At 33.6% G+C, this 17688-nt stretch overlaps 2 protein-coding genes across 4 annotated transcripts; one reads left to right on the forward strand and one right to left on the reverse strand.

Annotated features, from left to right (window-relative positions):
• The first annotated feature begins 520 nt into the window (after positions 1–520).
• Positions 521–6561, forward strand: LOC115989589 (nucleobase-ascorbate transporter 2). Its single transcript, XM_031113345.1, has 13 exons — positions 521–941; positions 1077–1174; positions 1602–1778; positions 2407–2507; positions 2614–2689; positions 2814–2873; positions 3519–3703; positions 4221–4317; positions 4397–4542; positions 4625–4716; positions 4802–4879; positions 4973–5133; positions 6267–6561. Exons 1-13 carry the CDS (start codon positions 845–847, stop codon positions 6477–6479), a joined length of 1581 nt encoding a protein of 526 aa, XP_030969205.1. The 5' UTR covers positions 521–844; the 3' UTR covers positions 6480–6561.
• A 362-nt stretch (positions 6562–6923) lies between these two features.
• LOC115989588 (O-fucosyltransferase 8) lies at positions 6924–13785 on the reverse strand. 3 transcript variants are annotated; one of them, XM_031113342.1, is made up of 11 exons: positions 13707–13785; positions 12943–12978; positions 12131–12220; positions 11939–12038; positions 11738–11808; positions 10980–11068; positions 9888–10008; positions 9661–9804; positions 9044–9378; positions 8700–8940; positions 6924–7529 (listed from the first exon to the last, which is right to left on the reverse strand). In XM_031113342.1, exons 3-11 carry the CDS (start codon positions 12173–12175, stop codon positions 7218–7220), a joined length of 1458 nt encoding a protein of 485 aa, XP_030969202.1. In that variant the 5' UTR covers positions 12176–12220; positions 12943–12978; positions 13707–13785; the 3' UTR covers positions 6924–7217. The 3 variants fall into 3 exon arrangements, with proteins under 3 accessions (XP_030969202.1, XP_030969201.1, XP_030969203.1); XM_031113341.1 differs by lacking the exon at positions 13707–13785 and having other exon boundaries at positions 12943–13543; XM_031113343.1 differs by lacking the exons at positions 12943–12978; positions 13707–13785 and adding an exon at positions 12310–12923.
• Between the last annotated feature and the right edge of the window lie 3903 nt (positions 13786–17688).

Raw genomic sequence — 17688 nt, forward strand, 5'->3', positions numbered from 1 at the left:
GGATAAAATTTCATTACTTTAATGAAAATGCCTATCCTTAGTCTCTCTTTTTCTTTCTCTCCTTTTAAGGTAAAAATTTAAATATTTGTAAGGATAGAAAGCATCTCCCACATAAATAATATTTTTTCTTTTAGACAAATGTTATGTTCATAATATTTTTACAATATTTTCACAATAAATTACAAGTGGTTAGTCGTTATTGGTTCAAATTTGAACTTAACACTAAAATTACTTTTTTACCCTAACAATAACAATCAGTAATAACCTACCACTTAAAATTTGTTGTAAAAATATTATAGACCTATTTTTCTTTCTTTTATTATTTTTACTTTTAAGGGCAACAAAATTACCGGCCAAAGTATTAAAGAAGTTGCCAATGTTAAAAATTATGGGAAACAGTGAGGCAACGGTAACATTCAGTTTGGCAGTTCCTTAAGGGGCAGTTTTGGGAATTACGAAAAAAAAAGCTCAACGGAACTTTTGTATAAATCAAAAAGCAGAGCAAGAGAGAGAGAGACAGAGTTTTAACTCTATACTCGCTCACAGAGAAAGACCTCAATTTAGTGGGCGGCAAAGTGCAATTTCTAGTCTCTCTTTCTACTGTGAAATCTTTCTCTCTCTCTCTCTCTCAACTTTCTTTTTCTTGAATCTCTTTCTTTTGCTTCCATCAATCCCATTGGTTTTTCTCTATCTGCTTTTTTACTTTCTTTGACTTTCTCTCCCTCCTTCTCTTTCTCTCTCATTGATTCATTAAGCAAAATTTTATTTTTTTCATTCATTTTGTGAATACCCCATTTGGATTTGGAGGCAAAAGGAGAGAGAGCTTTTGAAGTGGGTGTGAGCCATGGCAGCTCCAGCTCCAAAACCAGAAGAGATAAGCCACCCAGCAATGGACCAACTTCAAGGCTTGGAATACTGTATTGACTCGAACCCATCTTGGGGTATGGCCAAAGTTCATTCCTTTTCACCACCCCATTTCTTCAATCATTGATTTATTAATCTTTTTCAAAGTTCTAGACCTTTTTTTTTTGTGTTCCTTGTTTGTGACCCATTCTCATTTCTGCATGTGAAAACAGGGGAGGCAATAGCTTTGGGTTTCCAGCACTACATTTTGGCCTTAGGAACTGCTGTAATGATCCCATCATTCCTTGTTCCGCTCATGGGTGGCACTAATGTGAGCTAATCTCATCTATCTATATTGGATTGCATGTCATTTAAGTAAATCTACCATGAAGTTCCTAAAATCTTCAATATTCATTGTTAAATAAGTATGTTATTTAGATTTTACCACCTAGTAAGTATTTTAAGAAAAATATTTAATAACATCAGTTTGGCACCTATTTGAGTTATTGAAGACTTGAAAAAAAAAAAAATCAAAACTACCCATTCACAAATGATTAATCATTTTCATTGACCTTGATATCTCAAAAAATTTTCCCATGATAGGAAATTTGAGAACTAAGTACGTTCTATGATTTTTTTTTATTCACTTGTTTTGAAGGAAATTATGATTTTTAATGTTTCTTAATTTTATGATAAACTAAAATATGCTCAAAGGTTTTTTTTTTTTTTTTTTAATGTTTGTCCAATTGATTGTTCAGGGTGACAAAGTGAGGGTGGTACAGACTCTACTCTTTGTTGAAGGGATTAACACACTAATACAAACACTGTTTGGGACTCGATTGCCAACCGTGATTGGAGGGTCTTATGCATTCATGGTCCCCATTATTTCTATCATTCACGACTCGTCCTTGGCGAGTATTGATGATCCTCATCTGGTTAGTCCAATTTTTGTAACGTTTTTCAGCCCCTGCCTCTGTACCATTTCTGCTAAAGCTGTACTCACTATCTTGAAAAGACAAGTTCTTTCGGTGAATAATTGTGTGTCCCACCCACTTAACCCAATTGACTTTATCATATCAAACAATATCAAGATAAGGATATATTGGTTAATGACCTTAAACTAATCAAATGTGAGTCATGTCAATGTGTAAAGATCCAAGGTTGATAAAGCATGGACCAGTCAAAATTTTTTTTTCCCACATGACATGAACTTGTTACTGTGCACATTAACCTTATGCGCGTGTGTACTAGTGTGGATGACTGAGTTGGCGGGCCTAACTGTGTGTATGCATTAATCCTAATTAATACTACCTTTAAATTTGTCAAATAATATAATTCCATGGCAACAAGGTGCAACAAGCTTCCAATTTACTTTGTTGCATTCCCTGTGTGGACCTGTTTTAAAATAGATTTTGTCATAACAAATGCTAACTGATAACTAATTTGCTAATTAAAAACTATGGGACTGACTTTTTTTTTTTTTTTTGAGGAAAACTATGGGACTGACTTGATTGTTGTTCCATAGAGCAAAAACTAATGCTCTTGTAATTTTTTTTTTCCTAGAGATTTCTCAATACCATGAGGGCAGTCCAAGGTGCTCTGATAGTAGCATCAAGCATTCAAATTATTTTGGGATTTAGTCAGCTGTGGGCCATCTGTTCCAGGTACAAATTTGATCCCAAATGAATTTTTGCTCTGTTAGTCAAAAGAAACTAATTCCAGTATCATTTATTTCAAATATCAAATGTTAACTTTAATTTTACACTTCAGGTTCTTCAGCCCTCTAGGAATGGTTCCAGTGATTGCACTAGTGGGTTTTGGTCTGTTTGATAGAGGCTTCCCTGTGGTATAGTTTAAAGAATATCACCGCAATTTTTCTTTTCAATCCTTTATATTGAACATACTGAAAATATATATAACCCATTATGTTACTTGTACTGCTTCTCATTGATTCATTGAAATTGTATTAGGTTGGACGTTGCGTGGAAATTGGCATTCCCATGTTTATCCTATTTATAGTCTTCTCCCAGGTACTGCTTCTATTAGTTCTTTTTTAATCAGATTCATGCATAAAATCGTGCAAAAACATTTGATAACATCTTGTTCAAAAAAATTAGAGAAGCCAGATTAAAGTAACTTACCATGTCAAGTTATTAATGGAGATTTGTAGGAGCAACTTCTACATAGAATTATAGTTTGTTAGAGATTATTCTGTGAAATGAATTTAGAACCTAAAATGGAGTCAGTGGCCTCTTGGATTCACGTCTATTGATGATGACGTAAAGTTAGAAAGCTATGTTAAATCAACAATTTTGGAAGTAATCAATAAATTTTTCTATATTTTCCAATTGAGTTTAATTCTTTGTGGTGTTAAAGAGTCCAACACACTTATGTTTAGAAAGATCTTTGGCAAGTTATCTTAATTATACCATAATTGAACAACAACACATTCTTTACAACTAGTTATTCAAATGGATGATTTAAAAAGGGGAGTCAGGTAATTGGAAAATGGTATATCCTAGGGAATTTCTCTTAATTCTTCTTGTATATTTTCAAAATGTGGTTTATCATTTGAAGTCTGCTTTCTTAGTTGCATAAAGTAGATACTTGCTATATAGAAAGGCAATCTAATTATCATTATTCTTTTTCTTTTCTTTTCTTTTTTTGGTATGCAGTACTTAAAAAATTTTCAGGCAAAGAAACTGCCAATACTGGAGCGGTTTGCTCTCCTCATATCAATCACTGTTATATGGGCATATGCACACCTCTTGACAGCCAGTGGCGCATACAGACATCGACCAGATTTAACACAAATTAACTGCCGAACTGACAAGGCGAATCTCATTTCTTCTGCTCCATGGTTGGTAGCTAAAGTAGTCCTTATCAGTTAAATATTAAAATCTAATAAACTAAAACACTTACTGAATGATGACTAAAAATATGCGCAAATTCTTGCTGAAAATTTAGGACAGTTTCTGAATGACCCTCAGGACTCAAATCAAGCAAATTCCTAGTGCATTGCCATGCTATGAGGAGTAATAGGGAAGTTACTGTTCTTAAGAACAAGAAAACTCCACCAAAAGAAAAGATGCAGTCCTCTTTGTTGGAAACTGCTGGTGCAGAAAATGGGTGGCATCCAAATGCTCTTGTGATTTTTGACTGAAAACCACTAAAAAGCGGCACCAAGCTAGAAAAGTTTGGCTGCCATCCTTTGTCATCTCACATGTGCACTGAAATGTAATATTATTAGGAGAATCTTTTGATTTCTGATTAGTCAAACACTTTTTTTTTTTTCCCCAAACTAAGTAGAGATTGAGAAAAAATCAGATGAAATTTGTAGCAACTGCTTTTTTTACCATGAAATTGATTTCTGTCAGGATCAAGATCCCATACCCTCTTCAGTGGGGTGCTCCTACCTTTGATGCTGGTCATGCTTTTGGAATGATGGCTGCCACTATAGTTTCATTGATTGAGGTAATACTTTGAAATAAACTAAAAAGTTGATGAAGTCATTGTGGATCGGAGAAAGTAAAAACTATTGTTTTCTTGACAGTCAACGGGAGCTTACAAGGCTGCATCACGTCTAGCAAGCGCAACCCCACCTCCAGCTCATGTTCTTAGCCGTGGTATTGGCTGGCAGGGAATTGGGATTCTGCTGAGTGGACTCTTTGGAACTTTGACTGGTTCAACAGTCTCTGTGTAAGCATGCATTAGTGCTTCTTGCTCTTAACTTTATCATTTGTTCGCTGCAAGTAGACTAATTAATAATGGAAAACAACAGAGAAAATGTAGGACTTCTTGGAAGCACTCGCGTTGGAAGTCGCAGGGTTATCCAAATCTCAGCTGGTTTTATGATATTTTTCTCTATGTTAGGTAAGTGACTTATTTATCACATATATTTACCTATATAAGCTCACTTCTTAATGTCATTTTTAACTTGATTTCTTGATTCCTGCAGGAAAATTCGGTGCTTTGTTTGCGTCAATACCCTTCACTATATTTGCTGCTGTATATTGCGTTTTGTTTGGTCTTGTTGGTGAGTATCATTGAATTCACATTTTAATACCATTTTATGGCGTTTCTTGTCTCTTCTGCCTGCATATGATTGTTGAAACATTTTTGTTTCCAGCTTCGGTGGGGCTGTCATTTTTGCAATTCACAAATATGAACTCGATGAGGAACCTGTTTATCACTGGTGTTGCCTTCTTCTTGGGTTTGTCTGTTCCAGAGTATTTTAGAGAATACACAGCCAAGGCTCTTCATGGTCCTGCTCATACCAGAGCTGGATGGGTAAGTTTGTCTTTTCATCAGTACTCAGGCTTGTATCCTACGTGGAAAGAGAAAAGCCTCCGTTGGCAACTTCATTGGACCCCCCGATAATTTGTTTGGAGTTGTAAGCAAAAACTACCATGAGTAATAACTGTCTATCTGAAAAATAACAGACTGTGTCTTGAAGATGCTGACAACTTATGTGGACCCTGGTAGATAGCCTAAGATTTTCAAAATACCTTTTTACACATGATTGCGGAAATGAACTTTTTGCAATGACTTGACTCAGAATCTATGAGCTTAGGCCGTATATTTAGGCTATTATACTCCTAATATCTTCTCCTATATATGCTTATAATGATTTTTTTTTATTGTATTAAGTTTTTTTTTTGAGAAATATTGTATTAAGTTGATAGAACTTTTTGCAATGACTTGACTCAGAATCTTTGAGCTTAGGCCATATATTTAGGCTATTATACTCGTAATATCTTCTCCTATATATGCTTATAATGATTTTTTTTATTGTATTAAGTTGATAAATATGACAGCATATCATTTGCTTCTTCTCCACAATTATAGTTTGTATATTTTTGCATTAACTTTGGAGACCTTATTTGCTTAGTATGATTGTGAACATACCTTTTTCAGTTTAACTACTAATTTGGTCCTCCAATTATAAGGTAAAGTTTAATTAGGTCCTCCAATTATTAATTGTGTCAATTTAGTCCTTCAACTATAAACTTCATTTGGAGGAAAAATTGAACCAATACCCCTAATAGTTGAAGGATCAACACACACACACACAAATATATATATATATATATATATATTGCAATGTCTAGGGTATAGAGTAAGGTGCAAGACACTATGGACTTTTAATTAGGTAAAGTTTAATTAGGTCCTTCAATTATTAATTGTGTCAATTTAGTCCTTCAACTATAAACTTCATTTGGAGGAAAAATTGAACCATACCCCCCCTAATAGTTGAAGGATCAACACACACACACACAAATATATATATATATATATATTGCAATGTCTAGGGTATAGAGTAAGGTGCAAGACACTATGGACTATTAAATTCTTCCTATAAGAACAACTTCCTATAAGGTGCTATAATCATTCACATTAACTCGTGTTTATTTGATGTGCAGTTCAATGATTTCCTTAATACCATCTTCTTCTCATCCCCAACTGTTGCATTGATTGTTGCAATTTTCTTGGACAACACACTTGACTACAAGGAAAGTGCTAGAGATAGAGGAATGCCATGGTGGGTTAAATTTCGGACATTTAAGGGGGACAGCCGTAATGAGGAGTTCTACACCCTCCCTTTCAATCTCAACCGTTTCTTCCCTCCAAATTGAAGTAATGCCATTAAAAAAAAAAAAAAAAAAATGAAAGATGTTAGAGGAAAAGCATCATTTCCATATAAGGATTATATGACGATCACAATTACAGTGAAGAAGAGTAGTGAAACAAGGATCCATATGTTCTGAATTGCAGAGGAATGAATATGATCACAATTACAGCAAAGAAGAGTAGTGAAACAAGGATCCATATGTTCTGAATTGCAGAGGAATGAATGAAATCTTTGCTTTTCTCTTCCCTCTTTTTCATTGATTATATATATTTGAGTTGGATTTTTTTGGTATAATACAATAATGCTATTATATTTACCCCTGAATTCAGTTTGATTCAACATAAAATTCACCTCATTTTTTGGTTTAGTTTTGAGAGATTTCAAGAATCGAGTCTGTATATTGTAAGGTAGAAGTGATAGTTTCAGCTCAATGTTCATGGAGGTGGTATAGATACAACATTTAATTAAATGACTATTCATCAGAAACATTTAATTAAATGACTTATACATGTTATCTTGGGAAACCTTCTCACCGCCCATGGTCAAAGATTTAACAAAGAAAAAGGGGGAAAAAAAACGAATTTGGCTATATAAATTACAATTTTCAAAGGTTATTGAACAAATCGAATGGAGATTTTTACAATCTGTGAAGTCACTTGAAATACTCGACTATGTTGGACACAGATGAGAAAAATAACAAAGGATTTAAAGAGCCTCAAACCAGTTATCAGCATGAGATGTGCTAACGAGCTTCTTTGCACATGCATTCTGGGCACCTAGGCTGACGATAAATGCTTCGACCAAAGCCCCTTGCACGCACCCTTTGACCTTCCTCAATCATCTTTTTCACTCTATCTTCAAAACCGTTCCACCCAATGGTGCTATTCTCTGACAAAATTGCTGCCAGCCTCTTCTTGTTAGGCCGCAAGGTAGGGGCGTGGCCACCACCATAATAAGTCCGAAACCCAGATACAAGGGATGAAAGTTGGCTTCCGGAGTCAGTAATGGCAAAGACATCAGCAGTTGCACATGCAATAAAGTCCAATGCAGCCAGCTGCATCCATACCAACTCTCCATTTTAGTAATGGAATCAAATTTAGTTGACAATTAAAGAATTACATGGTATTGAATCAAGGTCACTGTTCCTATCAGGTGAAGAAACCACAACTGTGAACCAAAGATGCAATTAGACAGTTTGCCCTGGAGATTTGGCTCTAAATGAATGTTTGACGATTTATGCATTTATAAGTACTAAAATATTGAGTGAGGAACATTCATTAAAATTGTTACCAGTCCAATAAACAGGCATCAATCTTATGCATAAGATTTGTTTGATTAATGCCATATGACATAAGGGAGGAATTTTGATTATTAATAACTCATATGAGATCACTTGTCAAATCAGGTCATGGTGTTAATTAAATTCAAAATAGCATTGCACAACAATATGAATATGGTTTGAACGGCAAAATCTCCTTGGATTTAAGATATAGTTCAACATGTATTACTATTATGATTTGATTTACACCTTTGCTTTAAGCTAGTATTTAAATACTATTATCAGACCAGAGGATATGATAGACAGAGTGCACACAATTCTTAGGTATGCAATACATTTTTCAATTGCCTTTCAAGTCAAACAGTGAGAACTAGGCACTTGGCTCCTGTTTACTTCCCTAGGTTACACATTAACATAGAAGGCATATTTTATAAATTCAAATTCTTCCTAGACTCTCAAGAGATAATTTCCCATACTTTTTGTATGTAACTTGTGTCCATTTTTTTTTCCAGAGAATTCTAGCTATTTACCTAACATCAGAACTAACCTGTCTTGAGTTGAATCAGCAAATGCTGCTCTTTTGACTGTTTGGATTTTAGCACTCTGATATTTGGCTAGCACTCTGATATTTGGCTAACACTCTTTTAGTTATGTATAAATGAGACAAAGGAATGCAAAATAGTATAAAATGCTTAAGACATCCCTCCTTAATCATGCAGTTTTCTGTTTGTTAGTTTTTAAAAACTGCTAAAAAAGAAGCAAGTGGAGCCTACATGAATTTTGTAACTGGTTTAAAACACCCACATCATGAATTCATAATCAAATGAATGTTGATAAGAAAAGAAATGTCAGATACCAGTGAGATTTTTAAATTAAAGTTTGATACATTTAGAAGTTAATGTGATATGTTACACTTAAAAAATGAAATTGATAACACTCATTTACCTGAGAAGAGAAATTTCTAAACGGTGCAAGTTCATCAGATGTGAGGAGACTTTCCTTTGTGACCAAGTTGGGATAGAGGCTGGTGAAGGGATGCATCCTGGATTCTCCTCCATAGATATGGTGTCCTGCCAAATAAATGTAAGTTCCACGCTTAAAACCAAGTCCAGCTAGAACTAGTGCTGCTTCTTCTGGTGTCAATGGACATCTTCCCAACTTTCTCAACTTTGTAGGAGAAATAGGGCTGCAAACACCAATATTTTTAAGGGAGATAGATCAGTCAACTAAAACTTGCTCATCAAAAAACATTAGAGAAAACCATAACTTGATAAGCCTCAAGAAACTACCTTGAGTTCTTTAAGCGCTCAATAAGTAAAGGAAAATGGGTTTCTCTGTAGGCTTGAAGATCCTTTTTCTCATTTTCTCCACCCCCAAATTCACATAGGGAGTAGGCCACCATATCCACTTCAAATCTCAAGTGTAAAGCAAGGTATTTGGATGGGCCTCCAGAAGTATCCTGCTTGTTTGAGGAATTTTTGGGCACGAAGTTTCCAAGCAATTGCTTGTCCAACATTCTCCGGGCAGCATCATATTTTCTTATCCTTCTAACCAACAATGATCCAGTTTGTTGAATTTTTGGTACAAACTTCAAAGCATGGAAGTTGCATTTGCATCTTAGTTTCTGCAATACATTGAAGTATATTTAACTGGATTATAAAGGCATTGGGATCATGCACAAGAGTTATATGCCACTATATATATTATACAAATATGCAGAATTTTTCACACTTTTGAAAAGTATAGGAAAAATTACTTTAAATCAACTACCAAACAAGTTCTCAAGAAGATATTATGATATTCAATAAGAACAAAGGTAGGACATGCATTTTCTAGCTAGTAGCTTTCATTGCACAAATAACTATTTTTGTGAAATATTCAAATCATTAGGGGAATCATTTATAACCTGAAGATTAGAAGGCAACGGATCAAAGCCCAGTCGATTTCCAAATCCAAGAAAGTGAACAACTCCATTTTTTAAGAGAGGAGGAAGTACACTTTTAATGTAATCAACAGGCTTTGCCTCCTTCACAATATCTGCATCAGTAATCTGAAAAGGCAAGGTTAAAGCTTTAAGATATTGTTCTCGAAATGAGTGCAATTTATTCATCTAAAGTATCACACACAAATTACCAGGCTACCAAGTGCTTCAAAGTCAAGTGAACTCAGATGAGGAGGGAGATCGTTAACAATGTTGACATCATCCTTCAGGGTACTCATAAAATACTCCTCTTGATAAATATCACCAAACTGGCTGCACTTATGTCAAATTAAATGTGTGCATAAATAAATGAGGCATGTACATCACAATTGAAAAAAAATAAAAAGCACTAACTGTATCTAGGCATTGATTGAATCATAGAGGTCATGAAAAACCTATCAAGTAATCAACCAGAGATTCTTGAAATGGATGTACAATTCATCACGAGCAACATTTTATTGTTCTTTGAAATTGATATCATTCAAATTCTCAGAAGCTTAGTTTAAGCTAAATGATATCCATCTGAATATAATTTTATTTTTTGTAGATGGGGAAAATAAATAAATTTTATATGAATACCTCTCAAGCCATCTGTGATAGTTATCAACCACATTGCATGCTTAAGATACTTATTTTTGGTGTGCAACTTAAGATGCAATGTTAACTTAACAGTTTATCGTATGAGATACAATGGAGAAAAAACCAAAGATCCCAGGCATACTGGGCTTTCAAAGAGAAGAAAACTTTGGTTTTAACAAAAAATATTTTGCTGAAAGGATAGTGATAACTACAAGTCATGCCTGCTATGTGTTAGTTCAAGAACAAGAATTGCTAAACAAAGCAATGTTGGTTTTGGCATCCTACTCTTCTGTAGTTATAATAGCCAAAGTAATACTATGTAGTATGTACAGAGGTAAACAAGTAATAGAGAACTGTTATTCATATCTGAAACTATCTTTTTAGGATTTAGCTGAAGTAGAATGACATAATAAAATACCAAGACTGAACTGAGGATTTGTTCTATGAAAACTGAACATAAATCTGAAATTAGATAGCAGAACATTCACACATAACCAGAAATTCATGAAGCAAACCATATAACTAGAAAAAACTAGTTGTTTGTTTGGGTGCTACCGACATCGACCTACAGAACTATGTCAATGCCATCCTGATAATGTGAAAAGTAACCAACTTAAAATTAACTTTAAAAAATTTCAAAAATAATATCAGATATGATCTCAAACCTGGGATCCTTCCAAACATTGCTATAAAGAAATCTTGGAAGAACTAGAGTGGCATTAAGAAGAGATGCCACGGCAACGGCATTACAAATCTGTAAGCATTAACAATAACCTAGTCAGTTCCACTAGTGGGGGAGATAACTGAATAAAAGATCAGAAGAAAGAGACTATAAAAAAGTTCCTCCAAAACACACACCTGCAAAGAAACTAGAACTAGTTGATGAAAAAAAGGAATCAAAATTGAAACACACGAGACATTATTTAAATATGCTTCAATCACTTTTATGTAGAAGTTATATACAATTCAAATTTTGTTTGGAAAATTAAGTATGCAATTAAATCTATATCAATGAGACAATAAGAATGGTCCAGTAGAGCCAAACACCTAGTCTCATGTTTATATAACACGATTTTTACATAAGCATCCTTAAGTTTCTGAAAACCCAAATTCTTCCGGATGTTCATTTCCATGGATACTGCTATATCAGATAATTAGATGAAAGAACTCAGAGCAAACCCATATCAGTTGCAAAAGAAATCATGATACTTGATAGTGACCCTATTAAATATACAAAACCTAGGACAAAGAGCTGTCTAACATCACAAGCTTGGAGCTGTCCAAAGTATTTCTTTTCTCGGTAGATGGAATTTCAAGATTGTCCTAAGCAATTTCATTTTTCCTACTCCAAAATTTCATTAGGTTTCAGATTTTTTTTTTTTGTAGAAGGAAAACTATGACTCAAGGCAGCCAAGGTACTTACAGCAACTCGCTGTTGATTGAGACCACCATTGGCACTGATTAATATGTAGCCATTATTTTTGTCAAATTTCCCTGTCCAAAAGCATGACAAAGTTTAGAGTGATTTGCACAGTAAAGGATGCAAGTTCAACTGTAGTAACTGACTATCATTTGAAATGCATATTTCTCATGCATCGAACAAGGTTAAAGAAGAATCAAATACCCATATTCATTGGAACTTTTCTGTCCGAGCATGGTTTCCATGCAGAGGCCTGCTGATATGGTTCCTCCAAGAACCTTGATGACTCTTGCTTAAACTCTTTCTAAATCATAGTTAATGTCTCAGATATTTGCACACCTAATTTCATGAGCTAATCTGAAAATGTGTACCAAACATTAAAGTTATGAAGCTAACCTCAGCAAGAGCACTGGATGCTAAGTTTAGAAGCCGGTCATACATCACTGGTGATTTTTCTTCATTGATGTAGGCATCTCTATCTTCCTCCTTTGGAAAATACATGCCATTGAAATTAGATATATTAGTCAGCATGATTTAATAATATTTCCCTTATTCTAGAATTAATAATTCATTACAGTTTGCTCGTGTATTAGAGGAAAATCTTTGCCACATGACTAAAGAAACTCCACACACTAACTGATGCACATAAAGCAGACTTGAAATGCAAATTGCCCTTGACCAGTAGCAGCTGAAATCCTGAGCCTGAAGAGTAAAAACACATATGCAAACACAATATCCCAAGTCTTGCAGATAGAAAAAATGGACATGCATTTTTTTCATCCCATATGCCAATGCAGACAGATCGCTTAACTACAACATTTCAGTAATAAAATATGTTCTAAAAAATGCTAAAATGCATCTATCTTGAGATTTCACCCATAGGTTGAAAAGATAGAAACAAAAGAATCAGACACTCAGTCATCCACAGCAGCAACAGACTATCAATGAACCGGAGGATAAAATAACAAGAAGAAAATATGGAAGAAGCTAACATTTTAAGAATTGAACAAATAATATTGACTAAATTCTTGTTATTTAACTTCTTTTCAAACACTCAAGTCACCTACACTTTCATTGCTACATTCTTGCCAATTTAACTTCTTTTCCTTGAGTTCCAAGTTACTAATTGACCAGCTCTTACCTAGGCAGCTAAATCAAGAATGGAACATAAAATATTGACTCAAGAAGCATTTCAAAAAGTGTTATACCTTGAGTCCAGTTGATTTTCTTTGGGCCAAGTGATGCTGAAAATTTCGCAAATCAAAAATGGACATCATCAGAGAATCAATCAATAGAATAAAACCCATCAACCCCAACATGAAAGCAATCAATTTCACATGCTTTCTAAGCCACAAATTTTTCTTCCCCACATAAACTCCCTTAGAAGCATTATATTTTGCAGGATCATTCTTCCACCCATGAAGCAACACAGTTTTGGAATTCCAATGGTTATCACCCCATGAAATTCTCCTTCCAATAGAAGGATCACTACCAGTTAAAGTATCTGGGCATCTAAACTGATACTCTTTCATCCCTAAAACAGAAAAAGACTTGGGGACACTTGCTTCCCCTCAGACCATTATCTCTCAGCAAAGCTTAAGTATTCAGAACTGTAACACAACACCACAACTACCATCTCATATTCCAACAAAATTTTGGCCAGTAATTAAGCCTAAAAGTAACAGATAAACACCCTTAATACAACGATTTAAACATACTTATTAAGCCTGTGTCACCCTCCATTTCTCATTCTGAAACCGACCCACCAACCCATCAAACCATACAATCAGGAAAGTCCAGTGTTGGGTGGCAAATATTGATATGAAAGGGAAAACAAAGTTTATTTTTTGATAAATTAAGAACGTCCAAGAATTAATTCAAAGTGAAGCTAAGAAGTTGGTGACAAAGATGTACATAAACAGATGAGTGAAAAGCAAGCGAGAAGCCAAAAAAAATACAATGAGGAACGAACCTTATGAAGAATCACATATGGAACAGCTACTTGTCACCAACCAGCAAAAAAGAAAAAAAAAAAACGTTGGTTCTGTGCTTTCTGGGTTTCCATTGTCGAATCAAATGTATTCCAACGAAAGGTTTTGAACACAAATATGAGAGTTTTATGATTTGGTATTGGCGGGTCCTTTGAACCAACCGTATATTTATATTTAAGTTGGCTCTCGGTAGCACACACATTTTATTAATTTAAGCATATGCTAGAAAAAGAATTTTGAACTTTTTTCTTGCGATTGGTGTGGTGTAATATGTAATTTTCATATGGATTTATTATAAATACAATTTTTATTATACACCAATTATAATGTAGTGCTATAAAAAAATTATAGCGTACCAATATAATAGTTGTGTGAAAAGTTTTGTGATTAAATCTTTTGTAACCTTGTGATTCCAATTAGCTCAATTGGTAACTGATAGTTAATTAAAAGATTTAAAATTCAATCCCCGCCTACACCTAAAACTGATTGGTATCTTAGTCTAATGATAAAAAACTATCATCAGAAGCAGACACTATAACTTGAAACTCTCTTTAAAAAAAAAAAAGTAAAAAGTCGATGTGACAATTTCTTATTGTAAGTTTCAATTAGCTCAACCGGTAAAGTTTCTGATGATTGAATAAGAGATTAGGAATTCAATCCCCTATACCAAAAAAATCAACTAATGTTTTTGTCGAATAATAAAGAATTATCATCAAGTTATAGGTTGAAACTTTCTTAAAAAAAAAAAAAAAAATTTGTAACCCATATGTGCTACTTTAGATTAGGGTGAATTTGATTCTCAAAAGAAAAAAAAAAAAATTAGGGTGAATTTTGCAATAAAGATTTATTTATTTATTTAATCATTTAATGGATTCTGCTATTTCATTAAAAAAAAAAAAAAAAAATCTTATAATTTTAGACTAACGGATATTATTATGTATGTTTTTATATTTCTGAAAAATAAAATTTTATTATAAATTGACGGAAAGTTGAAAAACAAATGAAGAGGATTCTAACACATAAAAAAAGTGATAAATAACTTTTCATTTTGAGCTTTTTGACCTTTGAATGCATTAATGGTTAAAAGATAATGTTATTTCCTTGAATGATAGAATTAAGGTAAGATTGAGGATTTAATATTGTATGTTATTCCAAAGAAAAATAAATTCTGCGCACTTTTTTTCTTCATAATTTGATTGTTACAAATAAAAATACTAAAAATGCTAGTTAAATTACAACACTTTTGACATACTCAAATGTATGGAAAGTCCTAAATTAATTTAAATTCAAATTATTATAATTGTATAACTTATATTTTTTTTTTTTATTTGTAGGGGTGATAGGTCCAGTAGTATATATCTATGTATATATTGAGCCGGGAGCCCAATCCAAGGACGTCTGTTAGTCCGAGGACGGATAAACGCTATTATGGAAGTTGGTATTAGTAAATAAAGAAAGGAGATTGGTCATGATGGTCCAAGAAGGTGGTTCAAGGAGGATTGCTTACTCGGATGAGCAAAGCAGAGGTCAGAAGGTGCGGTTTGCCATCCAGAAGCAACATTCCAAGATATTCTATTGATAATGATACACATCATGAAAGCTTAGGATAAAGGAAAGTTATGAAATATCTAAGAGAAAACTGCTACCACCGTATTGAATGCTCTGTAGCTAACTCTCTAGCCGCATTAATAAAGAAGTGATACCTGAACAATAATTTGCAACCTTACAGCTACTACCAAAGACTTTAGAAAGATGCTGATGAGACAAGTATCAACATCAGCAATCTAATCTACACGTAAAGAATGGAGATAAAAGAAGGAAGATAGTATAAAATAGAAATAAGGCCTTGAGGAAAGTCATCAGAGAATTGAGAGAAAAATAATGTAGCAACAAGAATTGTGCCTGTAATCAAATTCAAGAGATATATACAAGAATTGATCTCTTTGAATTGTGCCGAGGATGATTTTCTTTAGATAAAACCAGTCTATGTTTACTTTCTTGTCATCTGAATCCATTATCATTGTTACCCAACTCATTAAAGCCTAGTTTTCTAACCCATTTTCTACAAATTTATCGTATTGGGCTCTTTGGGCTTAAGGACTAAAAACCTACCCTTACAATATTTATATGGAAAAACTTTAGTGTAATCATATTATTGGAATATTTGTGAAAACTAAAGGTGACACGGTTTGCATTATACCAAATGTCTATTGAAATAATAAAAAATGCAAAGGTTATAAATTTATCGAATTGATGTTAGAGGAAAGCTTGTTCAAAAACTTGGATTGCTTGTAAATCAAGTGGGGTCCTTTTCTAAGAAGGCATCAGATGGGTTATTAACAATAGAGATCATTATTTGTCAAAAAATCTTGTAAGTCGTAGTTCAACTAGCACCTTTTATCATTTTTAACAAAGTCGTCCAGTGATCACGTCCCCTTTTTTTAATTATCAAATTATCCCCCCAAAAATAGGGACGTCTATTCTCATGCTTTTGATTCAAGAACCTTAGTGAGGGATGGGGGCATGATGTTGGTAAAGCTTGTGTCTGTTCAATTTAGATTAGAGTTAGAATTTTGAGATTCTCTCATTTATCTTACCAAGTTTTATTCAATTAAATTTAAAAGCTATTCTTATGAAATTTTCCTCTTAATTAAATTAGCTTACAATAATACAACAATGTGGTATTTCCTTCTCTAACAAAATAATAAATTTTATTAATTAAATTTATAATGGGATCTATTGTTTATGTGAGAGGGGGAAATACCAAGGTTGTTAGGTCTTATTTATGTTGGCAATTTATGAGCAAAACATAAGTTTTAAGTGTCTTTAGAAGTTTATTTTTGAAGACAAAATTGCATTAAAGTTCTACAATTCAAAGTTCGAATTTGGAAATTTCGACCAATCAAAACTGAAGTTCGACCAATTGAAAATCATAGATAGAATCAATTTGCAAATTTTAAAGCCTAGCACATCGTCCAATCTACTAGGGTTTTGTGTCATTTATTCTACACTATATAAGAGATTGTTTTGGATCTAAGAGAGAGAGAGAGAGAGAGAGAGAGAGAGAAGTGCCTCTTTTGCCTCTTATTCTAGATTTGGGATTTCTGTACACAAAACTCTCTCATATCTTTTACTGGTGATATTTTTTGAAAAAACTCAAGATTCAGAGAAGTGCCTCTTTTGCCTCTTATTCTGGATTTGGGATTTCTGTACACAAAACTCTCTCATATCTTTTACTGGTGATATTTTTGGAAAAAACTCAAGATTCAGTGTTATAGAAGCTGCATCCTCATTCTAGTCATCAAATGTGCTAAAGATCTAAATCTTCACTATGATTGAAGTGCATGAAGTCTGTGGGATTCAAAACTCAGTTTGGTAATTGAAGTTAGATTTACTATGAATTGATATTCTTGACTGTAAATCTCCAACTTATAGTGAAACTGTTACCTTGGAATTGATTAGGTCAAGGCCCCCATGTTTTTACTTTGGAATAAGTTGTTTCATAAGGTTTCTTGGGTTATCATATCTTGTATCATTTACTTTTTTGTTGTACATGATATGCTCTATTAATTGTTTAACTTAAGGCTTTCATAATAAATCTAATTAACAATTTGGCCTTAAAACTGGTTAAACACTGTTTGTCTCAAGTGATGCGGGATAAATCAGATTCGCAGCTTCCGCATAATCAAACAATAGAAATATACAATAAATAAGAACAGTTATACGACTCTACTCCGATCTATGAGTTAAGCCATGATCAGGACAAAGAGAAGAGATAGAAGAGTGCTACAACAATTTTTTTATGAAAATCTACCGGTTTCATTATAATAATCAATTTGATAATAATACGCTTCACTTTCCCAAGGTCCCTTTACACCCTTTTATAATAAAACCTCACCTACCTTACGACTGGGACTCCTAATCAAACTAGGAAATATAATAAAGATAGAGATAAACCAGGAA

The sequence above is a fragment of the Quercus lobata genome, chromosome 5 (assembly GCF_001633185.2).
Source record: "Quercus lobata isolate SW786 chromosome 5, ValleyOak3.0 Primary Assembly, whole genome shotgun sequence".
Lineage (NCBI taxonomy): Eukaryota > Viridiplantae > Streptophyta > Magnoliopsida > Fagales > Fagaceae > Quercus > Quercus lobata.